Below are 13702 nucleotides of genomic sequence, written 5' to 3' on the forward strand. Positions count from 1 at the left end.
TAGCAACAAAACAAGGTTCAACCCACCATTTTGTTCTTGAAATGTCCTGTATCAAGTCAGGAAAATGGCCATTGTAATATAATAATTCGTTTCTTTGTGTGTTATATTTCAGTGTTGTGTTTTTGTTGTGTCCTAGTTCTCCTCTTATATTTGATATGTTTCCCTCAGTTTTAGTTTGTAACCCGGATTTTTTTATTTTTTTTTTCTCAATCGATTTTGAATTTCGAACAGCGGTATACTACTATTGCCTTTATTTAAACCTCTCCTGATCGTCTGCTTTGGATGCCATCTTGTTTACATATAGTAAAATTCGGGGGCACGATATGGGTTTTCGAGCGCGGATATCGATATTTGCCCCGTGGGCAAATAACAAACCTTGACTTCCCACTATTATTGACCTAGCAAACACATATATATTAGTACAAAATGTGTGATAAATCATAGTATCAACTAATAAAAATAAGAAGTCAACCTTTGTTTTATTATGTGATTGTTTTAATCTATCTCCAATTTTCTAGTGATACTTAAAATTTATCTGTTTTTTTCGTGGCTTGATTTTATAAGTTAAAATAAAATATGTAATATTTTATCAAGGAAGATTCCCTTTGTTTTAGCCAATAAGAAAAAATATGAAATAACAAAAATAACAAAAATACCAAATTCCAAGGGAAAGTTACATATCAAGTGGCAAAATCAAGAACTGAAACACATGATCAAACGAATTAAAAACAACAGTCATATTCCTTAATAGGTTCAGGCATTTCCTTATATAGAAAATGGTGGATTAAACCTGGTTTCATAGCTAGCTGAATCTCGCACTCGTTTTGCAGACGCATGAAATTAAATGATATTGACAACAATGTGTGAACAACACAAAATGTAAAAAAGGGGGAACAGCAGTCAACGAACTGTTACAGGTCAGATATATAGCATGTTAATCGTCTATGTACACTTTTTTTAAATTGTATGCTTCAAACATATGTTGGATGTTAGAAGATTACGTTTTTTGAAATAAACGTAGACGATTAACGGGTTCATCAGACCTGTAGTCAAGTCTCTATGATTTCAGTAACTGACTCTGACCTATTATTTTTTTCTGATGTTTAAGTTCCCTTATTTACATCTTTTAATTTATACCAGTCTTATAAAACACTTGTTATTTTGCAACAGAGGAGAAAACGTCATTTACATGATAAAGAACCTATACTTCAATAGACAAACAAATGATAGGGGGTTTTCATCCATGACACGATCATCATGTTGTATTTGTGAAATTGGTACGGAATATATATCAATAAGGTCTTGGTATCTTCTTATGAACTTTTTCAAAAAAAGGAAAAAGAAACGTATATATTTATATATAAATAAATTTAAATGTTGTGATATGCCATGCTGGAATAATAAAATCTGTTACCAAATAATCAATTTCAATTTGATATAAATAATGTTAAAATAGTTTACGAAGCCTGGAAAGCGTTATTTCTCTAATTATTGAATCAAAATGTCAAAAGGTTTTCAAATTATATAATTCAGATTCCACAGATGTTTTTCGCATTTCGAAAGTATCACCACTTAAAACAATGTCATCTTGAATAGTAAAAAATGCACTAATGAATTATTTGTATTCTATTTCAAAGCTTGTGATATGGACCAATTATTTGCAAACAACATACATCCATAGATGTTCGGATAGTTCCCAAAGAAGATTTAGAAGTAAAAGTGTTTGTATTGATAAACCAGAAGATTACAGCTGTTTATTTGATACAAACAAAGAATATTATACAGAATACTGTGATACTTACCCAGACTTTTCTGCACCTGGTAAGTATAAAATAAGCAAAGACCCATCGAAACAACATCTGATAAACAAATTTAATAATACTTTTAGATATTTGGATGATATTTTGGCTCTCAATAATGACGACTTCAGTATGTATATTAAAGAAATTTATCCTGTTGAACTTACTTTAAATAAAGCTAATACTAACAATGACCACTGTCCTTTCCTCGATCTTGATATCTATATCACTAACGTCAAGCTGAATACTAAAATTTATGATAAATGAGATGATTTTTCATTTCCTATCGTTAATTATCCATTTTTAGATGGTGACGTTCCCTTGTCACCATCTTACGGTGTTTATATATCTCAACTTGTACGATTCGCTCGTGTATGTAACAATGTTTTAGATTTTAACGAGAGAAATTTATGTATTACTGAAAAATTATTACACCAGGGTTTTCGATATCACAAACTAGTCAAAACATTTACTAAATTTTATCATCGGTATAAGGACATCATTCGTAAATATAGCTCAACATGCAGACTTCTTATACGTTCAGGTATTTCACATCCAATTTTTTATGGAAATATTCTTTATAAAGCACAAAGGTGTCAGTATTCACCTCAAAAACTAACAAAACCTTTGAATAGACTTATTAAGAAGGGATATAGTTACGATATTGTTGTCAGGTCATTAAAGATTGCATATTTTGGCGTTAATATTGATTCACTTATAGGGTCTTTGCATCGGAACTAAACACATTTATTCAAAAACCAGTTGTTGGCATGACACGGGTTATGTTCTTCTCATATATGTTATGATGGTATGATACTAAACCCCTATCGGGAGGGATTGTGCCTGATGTTCATATGATGAAATCATAATCTTTCAGTCAGTTTAATTGAAGTCTGGAGCTGGCATGTCAGTTAACTGCTAGTAGTCTGTTGTTATTTATGTATTATTGTCATTTTGTTTATTTTCTTTGGTTACATCCTCTGACATCAGACTCGGACATCTCTTGAACTGAATTTTAATGTGCGTTTTGTTATGCGTTTACTTTTCTACATTGGTTAGAGGTATAGGGGGAGGGTTGAGATCTCACAAACATGTTTAACCCCGCCGCATTTTTGCGCCTGTCCCAAGTCAGGAGCCTCTGGCCTTTGCTAGTCTTGTATTATTTTAATTTTAGTTTCTTGTGTACAATTTGGAAATTAGTATGATGTTCATTATCACTGGACTAGTATATATTTGTTTAGGGGCAAGCTGAAGGACGCCTCCGGGTGCGGGAATTTCTCGCTACATTGAAGACCTGTTGGTGACCCTCTGCTGTTGTTTTTTATTTGGTCGGGTTGTTGTCTCTTTGACACATTCCCCATTTCCATTCTCAATTTTACTGTTTCACCGGAAATTCAAAAGAAGTTGATTTCATGTCTTATACATTGCTGGTTAATATCATTTCCTTGAAATGGGGTTTTAACTTTCAACAGGTAGTAATCGAGCTCGAAAGTCTTTTCTACATCCAATGAATTGGAAAACTATTGAAAATATCAACATCAATTATATATGTTGTTTGTTGGTGAAGCTAACAGCATCAATTAAACGTTATTTTTCTCTGAAACAAAAAAATACAACCAATATTTATTGTTTTCTTTGTCTCAATATTATTTTGAAAATCGAATATATAGTATAAAACAAATATAAGTATTACTACACATAACATTTTATATATTTTCAATGTAGCTTAAATAACTTTTAATGGAATATATCCGACACTTGTTACGGAATCGTATAGTCCTTGTTTGGATGCGAACAGTCAAATAAACTCATCATAGATACCAAAACCTTTCAACAAAGTTCGACATCGAGTTCATCAGGTTGAATTTATATTTCAACACGAATTTGATAACGGGAGCAGAGCGTTCAAAATGACTTCGAAGGGTAAATTATTAGCTTCTAAAAGTAACTTTTGTCTATGCGAGATAGATTCGTGTAAATTGTTGAATTGAAGTAATACTCCATCTTGTGTTTTCAAATTTCAAACAATATAATGAAGTAAAAGGATTGAGTTAATTAAAAATTATAAACATTCACTACTATTTATGGTTTTGGTATCGGTTTCGGTATCGATAAATTTCGGTTTCGGTATCGGCTTATGGTGAACATGTCTAATAAAAAGACCTAAGCGTTTACCGTGTGAAAACCAATCTTAAAGGTAATATTGCAGGTATGTAAATGCAAGTGAGTAGATTTCAACTAATGTTTCAATCAATAAATATATAACAGAATTTTGGTAAACAAATTGTCCAGTTTGACTACTGACTATTGACCTCGCATTTTATTTTATTGTTTTGAATCTTTGTGCCAGATACTATATGCTTTATTTTATTTTTTTAATCAAATATCAAATACACAACTGAAACATTATTTCCGTGTGGCTTCATATAATATCCAACTTTTATATTTTCAGAAATATTTAGTTTCCAAGAAATATTTTTATTATTTATAATTTTAGGTGAATATTATGTGTTTACCGGTAGAAGACGCAATATTGAATGTGGAAATACTACGTACCAGCCCTATTCATTATGGTCGAACGAAAGTAGTACCTGTACTTTTAAAAAATCCTTATGTACTGAGAGTGGACAAATCCAATACAAGTTAAGCTCGTCAGCAGAAGATATTCAGTGTCGTTGTGATTATACAAAACGATATGCTTTTGTTTTTACACCTACACATCGCTGTTTTTGTACACCATCAGAAGAAGATTGTTCGTGTTACATTAAACAGTGTGGATTTGGATATATCCTAAATGCAGGTATGTTATCAAATTCATATATTCACGACGGGGTCACTATTGGAACAGGAACCAGTTCTGAGTAATACCCTAGTTTTACCCATGTAAAGCATGGAAGGCTTTTATAAATGTAATCTGTACATATCAGATGAAAAATTTGTAAAAATGTGAGGAATTAAAGTGGCTGAAACCTTTAATATTGTACTGCGTGACAGACTAAAAGACCCGAAATGCATGATGACTTATTCTAAATCTAAGTAACAAGCATGTTTCGTTTTAAATCAAGTGTTCTTTTTGTAACTGATGCTCCATTACTTAATGTTTCAACAAACCCGGAAATGTTTTAGTTTTAAATCATGTAATTTTTTTTCTTATTTGCAAAAATGCTTTTAGTCATAGAAATATTACAGATAATCGATAATGTACTATTAATGAAGATGTCTATATTCTGAAATAATATTGGTTTTGTTTGTGTCATCCTTTGCTTATTTGCGGTTTGATATATGTTTTATTCATACATCAGAATAATCCATGTTTCATCTACAGAAAGAGTGTTCAAACCACCTTCACCATAAAAATGCAATGATCAGAAATTCAACAAATCGAAAATATGTCAATGTAACGAATGCATCTTACTACAAAAATTACTACAAGTCAATAACAATAACAGTGAAAAGTTGATTAACAAGAGGGAGTCAAATGCCAGGCCAAATACTGTTACTTTACTTTTAATTGCGAGGTTTATTAATGCAAATAATGTGACTGGGTGAGTAATAAGAACTCGCATTCTGATATATGATCCTGTTTGCAGATGTTCCTGAAATCTCAAAAATGAAGCTCACTCGTAAAAAGCCAGTATTGGTACCTTCGACGTAGCGATACAGATACATGTTTTCCTTTTTATAGAAATCGAAATAACATAAAATGCACGCCATACTTTCTAAATTTACAGCGTGTAGACATAGCGACTGTAAAACTAGTGCAAAGACGTCATCATGATTTTTTACAGAACCCCAGAAGATCGATTTAGAATTAATTATTATTATTTCGGCGTTATAATGCTATTATTACTACTAAAACAAAATTGAACGCTCTCGGCGATAAAAGGACGTCTATGTAGCGATCATTACGCGTAACATGTATCTATATGCCTTGTGATGAACCTTAATTATGTCACGTGATTATGAATTATAACATTATTACGCTAACTGATAATTCGCAGTTTAATTGATATATTTAGATTATGAATGCAAGTTAAAGAGGATAAGGAGTGCAACTAAGTGTGAAGCAAACGAACATCTGGGGTAAATTTGATATATATATATTATTTTATTAAAATGTATCTGAATTATTTGCATTAATTATCAAACAAATAGTAATTATTTACACTAGAGAACATACCCTAAACGAATAAATTTGATCTATGATACAATGTAAATATAAAATTTACGAAATAAGGGGTGAATAAATGAAGGAAACAGTAGGATATTGCTGTGAGATTTTAAACAATGCACTCATAACGACGGAAAAGTACAGTATGAAATACTGAAAAAGGAGTCAATCCTTTTTAATGCAATATGTGCAATATTTTGTTAATATTTAGAGGCAATGTCCATGTAATTTGATGAGATTAATATTTTCAGTAGAAATTAATAAGATGTTGAGCGTATTTGCAAACAAAATAACGTCGGATCGGCGTCAACATCTAAAATGTAGTTGTTGAATAATTTGTATACATTATTCAAATTAGTCACTAAAACGAAAATATTCACAAAAGTAAAAAAAATTAAAACAACACGTTATAAAATTCCGTGTAGCGGGTTATTTTAAAGTGTGCATCATATTTATTATGTTGTTTCAAATAGACAGTAAACATATTACAGTCATTTCTTATAATTTAATTATAAATTCCATTTTAAACCTTAGTAAACCATGATAGAACGTTTATGACGCCATGGTCACGTGACAAAATTATGTCTTTGAGCTGATAATCAAAACAACGTCAGCCAATCAGAAGACGCGTTACATCCAAAATAAAAATTATTGATCCTTGCGCTTTAGTTGGCCTTATATCTCAAATCAAAATACCAATAGATCTCTGCCACATACTGTCCATTGTCCATGGGTTACATTTATATATCACTGCAAATTGGAATTAGAAGTAACTTCCTGAGTATGTACATTTGTAACAAACAATTAAGGAAACGAATTTCGGGGGGGGGGGGGGGGGGGGGGGGGGCAAAGGCGAAATTATTGTTCGATATCTAAGCGACATCTTGCGAACTCATAATACAGCACAAGAAAAACAATTGGTGGAATAAAATAAGTTAAGCAAAATCAAAAGCTCTTTCCGCAAAAAATGTCAACGTTATAATAAGAACAAAATGAGAAGGTCTTTCCATGTGATGACCTAAACATCAAATGCAATTTTTCATATATGGAAATAGTTATCAAAAGTACCAGGATTTTGATTATTTAGAAAGATTCAAGATTATGTTGGTTCACCTTTTCCTGAGATTGAAGATCTTTTTTATATATAAATTGTTTTGTGGAGTAAACATAATCTTCCACACGTCCCCTGTACAGTGTATATACTTAAAGTTCTCAAAAGCAATGGAGTTTCAGTGACATGCGTGGAGATTCCGTGTGTTGCTATTATTAACTAATCACGGTACTTATTATATGGATAGAATTATTATGCCAAATAAAGGCAACAGTAGTATACCGCTGTTCAAAAGTCATAAATCGACTGAGAGTAAACAAATCCTGGCTACAACTAAAACCGCGGTAACACATAACTATAAGAAGAAAACAACGAAACAACAGAAACACTGAAGTTCAAGAAAATAAAACGACAATGTAACACACAAAGAAACGAACTATAAGATAACAACTGCCATTTGCACGACTTGGTACAGGACATTTTAAGAAAAAAATGAGGGATTGAACCTGGTTTTGTGGCTAGCTAAACCTCGCGCTTTTATGGCAATGTCAAATATAACACGAAAAGGACAACATTACATGACAGGACTACAGTACAAATAACATGCTAATAGTTATCAAAGGTTCCAGTCTTATAATTTAATACAGCAGACGCGCGTTTCATCTACATAAGACTCAACAGTGACGCTCAGATCAAAATAGTCAGAAACCCAAACAGGTATAAAGATAAAGAGCATTGATGACCCAAAACGGTGTTAATCTGATGGGGATTTTCATCTTTCACTTTTCTATCAGATCAACTGAATTTGAGCTAAAAAAAAAACAAACAAACATTTAAAATGTCTGTTTATAGATCAAGAAAAGGCAAAAACAATCTTTTCATTTTTCATACGTGCCTTTACATTTTAAAACCACATGTAGATATCGTCTATGCTTGAAATTTTTTGTGTTGTTACATATTTTCGTTTAAAATGGAATAGGATTAATAAAATACAATAAGTATTAGGATTGTTAATATAGTGTCTTCTAGTAATTTTTATAAAGAGGAGGAAGATACCAAGGGATCATTCATAACTACAATATGTCTAGGAAACCTGCTTTAGACAACATAATTAAATAGACAAACAAGTTCAAATATATTTTTTTTTATATATCGTTTAAAGTATTCATGTCTTTTGTTCAACAGGACCAAAGGAGACAACGAAATGCCAAAAGAAACGTATTCTGATCCATCATCTTATTTCCAATCTGGTATTTAAGATATTTACATTTATAGTTTAAAGAAAATATATGTTTAAATCTTGTTAAAAGTCGATTGTTTTCTCGTTTGAATTGTTTTACATTGACATTTCGGGGCCTGTTATAGCTGAATATGCGGTATGGGCTTTGCTCATTGTTGAAGGCCGTAAGGTGACCTATAGTTGTTAATTTCAGTGTTATTTTGGTCTCTTCTGGAGAGTTGTCTCATTGGCAATCATATCACATCTTCTTTTTTTATATATATTAATATGCAAAAGACATAATTCTAAAAGAGTGCTTTTGCATTTAAATTTTTTTTATTGATAAAAAAAAAGAAGATGTGGTTATAAGTAATTTGTGGTAACGAAATCCCTAACTCAATTATTTCCCAGTAATACATAGATTGCATTAAAATGAATGATCAATTGAATGCAATTACGGTGGGTCATTACTGAGTTTGGTCATAAACTGTGATTAATAACAGAATAAAAACAAGTATGCTATCAAAGAGCCACAATAAGTGCCTACAACCTTTCGATAAACCTTGTTGCCAAAACGTACATATATTATCAAGAAGAAAATAAGCAGCTTCAATCATTTCAACAGACCTCCAGTAAGTCTATTTTTTTATTTAGAGAAGGAGGCTCTTAATGAGTTGAATCAAATATATTTGCATTCAGATTTACCAAACGACCATTTCATTACATAGTCATTTTTTTGTTTGATAAGATTGTGTGGAGGTGTAGTGTAAAGAGTTGAAAATTCAAAACCGTCAACAGAATCAAAAGGACCATCAAATAAAAGTACTTTATTTATCTTAAACATATAAAGATTTTTTTCACTGCAAAGATAGTTAATTCCACTATTTTGATATGTTTTATTACAAACGTTTATGATGATTTCTTTTTGAGTAGTTTATGTAACCAATACATAGTAGGGACCTTCAAATGTTCCGAAAAGGCCTTTAGCTGTGTAGTTATAATAATTATGTTTGATTACTATTATTAAGAATCTTTGTGAAGCGCACATACAGTACTTGAATGCAGATTAATTCAACATTGCATTCTTAAGTACGTCCGTGTAGTATAAAATTTACGGCATACCACATCCATATTGTTGAATGTTTTGTCTGCCGGTACAAATACAAACCGCTTTGAAATTTCTTAAAGTTTCCTCCTAATCCTAGAAATTTACACATTTGTCGTTCTATTGTGCTTTCACACTATATAATTACATGAAAGGTATGTTTCATTATGATTTCTATTTTGATTGGCTAACATGAATCTCGCGTCATTCTAAAACCAACCTCCAATTCAAAATGAAATGGAATGCAACATATATGACGACACGAGCTTCCATGTTACAGTGCAAAGGTAAATAGAAAAATCTCGATAGAAATCGTGGTTTCATGATCTTAGGGGGAAAAATGCATTATAAGTATTGAGTGCTTCTTTTAGTAATTTATAGGGTTGTAAAAGCACATTCCCTAGTTTCTGTACATTTTTGTACATATATATAACTTCATTCACAAATAATTCGTTTGGAAGAATAGAAGCAACAAGTTCTTACCTTCTTGTAGACACCGCCTTACACGTTGTCCTATATGTGTACTTCTCTGTGCTAAACAAAACCGATGACCTAATACGCAGAAGTTCAAGGGGTTTCCTCGTCTACAAGTATAGACGTACAAGTTCAAGTTTCTTTGCTTAACCTTTGATTTTCATAGTTTTTTTTATTATACTGTACTTTTAAACCACTGTTCAAGGTAAATGAGAGGGTTGGCACCTTCACTGTGACTATAGTTTAACTCCGTCACATTCTGAATAAGCTAGTAATGCAGTAGTTGTTGTTTGTTGCTGTACATCTTATTTGTTTTTCGTTCATTATTTTGTACATACACCAGGTCGTTAGTTTTCTTGTTTGAATTGTTTTACATTTGTCATTTCGGTGCTTTTTATAGTCGACTATATATATATATATATGGGGTGGCGGTATGTTTTTTTCCCTCATTATGGAAGACTATAGGTCTATTGTGGAGAGTTGTCTCGTTGGCAATCATTCCACACCTTATTTTTATATTAGATTAAGCAAACCCCTTAAGCTTAAACATGAAATTTAAAATACATAAATGAGAAATGAACAAATCTATGCTAAATAGGCTATTCTAGGAGGGTATTTTATTCATCGCCAAGACAATACCTTTAAAAACGTCCGCTACCATACCTTTGCTTAAATATTATTTATTTGAAAAAATCATTTCTTTCTATTTTCAGACAGAAACATCATTCCGTTAAAGTTAGAAATAGCATTGGTGCTGATTTATCTTCTAGGTAATATACTATTGGGTGTCACTTATATCCCGTTATTCATTTTTCTTTATTCATATAAGCAAAGTTGAACTCATCACTTTACAAATGTGCAAGTTTTTTTTTCTAAACATTTCGATCTTTAAAGGTGGTTAATTTTTTCTGTTGTACTGCGAGTTAACCATTTGGTGATTCCAGTTATTTCTCTTTATGACCTATATAGTTATTTGTTATCTTTAAAAAACTTATATTAATCCCTTTCCACTTTGCGGATGCGAGTGCCTTGTAGCGGCAATAGCCTGCTCTTTTTCGAAAACTTCTATGAATGCAGGATCGGACGAGAATATATTCCGCATATGGCAAAACGTGGGGTACTTTGCTAATTGGAATAGTGGCCATTTTGCCTTATTATGACGGCAGCCATTACAAAATTATAATATATAATCCTTAAATAAAAATGCCAATATGCCAATTCTTATATCGAATCAAAAATGTGTCCGCATAGAGGTGAATTACACATGTTTTGAGTCTTCTGTCCGTGTAATGGTGTACAAATGAACATTGTCTACTTTGAAATCTATCGGCCTTTTTAGTTTGAAAATCGGAAGCGTAAACGTACAATAAGAGAAGAATAATTATAAAATGACAAAAAATCGTTAAAAAAGCAAGATTCGAAACAGACATTAAGATGCAAGAAGATATTGACTTTTATTGATCATAATTTGTCCGCATATAGGAAAACACCTTTTAGGTTGAATTTTAAAGTTAAATTACTTTTAACGTACCTGCTTTCTTAAGTATTAGGCCAAATTCTTTTAAAAAAAACATGATGATTTCAATCTTCTCATTTCGTAAAAGGTCAATATCCGCTGAAGGAAGTTTTCAAAGACACATTAGTTTTAGATCAATGACGGAAAAGGACTTGATTATCCGCAAATTTGATATAATTTATATTTTCAATCTTAAACTAAGGGAAGTAAATTAATCAAAAGGGCCGAAATTACGTGGTGCAAATCATATGAATAAAATACCTTTGATTTTGCAATATGGGATGATAACCGAGAAAATACCACCTTTGCTCGGAGCTCAGGACGTGCCGCTGGAATAGGTTACATTTACCTTGTATATAGGATGTGAACCCCCAGGCTATGACACTGATAAAATATTTCATATAGTAGAAAGGTACATATAGTATCTGACGATAGTACATATGCATATATTTATCAACAATAGAGATTTTCTGATTTGCTACGTATACGAAAAATACCGTACGACAACACACTTGGAATTTCAGTTTCAAATTTAGTAATGCGTTAAAAAAAAACGACAAAAAATACCGAAGAATTATACATAACTATTCCAGAAATGACAAAAGAAATATTGACTAGAAAAATTTCCGCCTTCTTTCAGGTGTCAGACCACCAATCACTCTCTCCAATTTAGAACGTAGGCCTACTCGATAAAAAAAAAATAGTGCATTTGATGTCAATGTTTACCTAAAATAACCAACAAATTTGCAGAAATGAAAATTTTGGTGAAAGGGAGATATATTAAGACTATTTGGAGCCAAAATTCACTTGTCTATGACTTTGCATTAACAATTCAGGATTAATGCGCTACATAGTACACTAATTTAAGATTTCCAGAAAACCGGGAGTTATTTTGGTAGTACCTGTGTTTTCAAGATCAGAAATTTCTTATAAGACTTTAAACATTCGTTCAAAATTGGCATCACTTATTGCGGACCTGTTTTTGTTTTGTTATGAGTTACAATTTATGACAAAAATAAGCAAAGACCCATCGAAACAACATCTGATAAACAAATTTAATAATACTTTTAGATATTTGGATGATATTTTGGCTCTCAATAATGACGACTTCAGTATGTATATTAATGAAATTTATCCTGTTGAACTTACTTTAAATAAAGCTAATACTAACAATGACCACTGCCCTTTTCTCGATCTTGATATCTATATCACTAATGGAAAGCTGAATACTAAAATTTATGATAAAAGGGATGATTTTTTCATTTCCTATCGTTAATTATCCTTTTTTAGATGGTGACGTTCCCTTGTCACCATCTTACGGTGTTTATACATCTCAACTTGTACGATTCGCTCGTGTGTGTAACAATGTTTTAGATTTTAACGAGAGAAATTTATGTATTACTGAAAAATTATTACACCAGGGTTTTCGATATCACAAACTAGTCAAAACATTTACTAAATTTTATCATCGGTATAAAGACATCATTCGTAAATATAGATCAACATGCAGACTTCTAATACGTTCAGGTATTTCACATCCAATTTTTTATGGAAATATTCTTTATAAATCACAAAGGTGTCAGTATTCACCTCAGAAACTTACTAAACCTTTGAATAGACTTATTAAGAAGGGATATAATTACGATACTGTTGTCAAGTCATTAAATATTGCATATTTTGGCGTTAATATTGAGTCACTGATAAGGTCTTTGCATCGGAATTAAACACATTTATTCTAAAAACAGTTGTTGGCATGACACGGGTTATGTTCTTCTCATATATGTTATGATGGTATGATACTAAACCCCTAACGGGAAGGATTGTGCCTGATGTTCATATGATGAAATCATAATCTTTCAGTCAGTTTAATTGAAGTCTGGAGCTGGCATGTCAGTTAACTGCTAGTAGTCTGATGTTATTTATGTATTATTGTCATTTTGTTTATTTTCTTTGGTTACATCTTCTGACATCAGACTCGAACTTCTCTTGAACTAAATTTTAATGTGCGTATTGTTATGCGTTTACTTTTCTACATTGGTTAGAGGTATAGGGGGAGGGTTGAGATCTCACAAACATGTTTAACCCCGCCGCATTTTTTAGCCTGTCCCAAGTCAGGAGCCTCTGGCCTTTGTTAGTCTTGTATTATTTTAATTTTAGTTTCTTGTGTACAATTTGGAAATTAGTATGGCGTTCATTATCACTGGACTATTTTTGTTTAGGGGCCAGCTGAAGGACGCCTCCGGGTTCGGGAATTTCTCGCTACATTGAAGACCTGTTGGTGACCCTCTGCTGTTGATTTTTATTTGGTCGGGTTGTTGTCTCTTTGACACATTCCCCATTTCCATTATCAATTTTATATAGAAAGGT

General features: G+C 31.8%; 1 protein-coding gene across 2 annotated transcripts in view; it reads left to right on the plus strand.

The window, feature by feature from the left end:
• The window catches only part of LOC139511451 (heat shock 70 kDa protein 12A-like), a 58935-nt gene that overhangs the window by 10032 nt on the left and 35201 nt on the right, over positions 1-13702 (plus strand). For both annotated transcript variants that reach the window (XM_071298207.1, XM_071298206.1), the window contains 5 exons: positions 1638-1821; positions 4297-4599; positions 5819-5882; positions 8207-8271; positions 10533-10589. In XM_071298207.1, the coding sequence (XP_071154308.1) occupies positions 1638-1821; positions 4297-4599; positions 5819-5882; positions 8207-8271; positions 10533-10589 (673 nt within the window). The remainder of the gene's footprint in view (positions 1-1637; positions 1822-4296; positions 4600-5818; positions 5883-8206; positions 8272-10532; positions 10590-13702) is intronic.

This window comes from Mytilus edulis, chromosome 2 (assembly GCF_963676685.1).
Source record: "Mytilus edulis chromosome 2, xbMytEdul2.2, whole genome shotgun sequence".
Classification (NCBI taxonomy): Eukaryota; Metazoa; Mollusca; class Bivalvia; order Mytilida; family Mytilidae; genus Mytilus; species Mytilus edulis.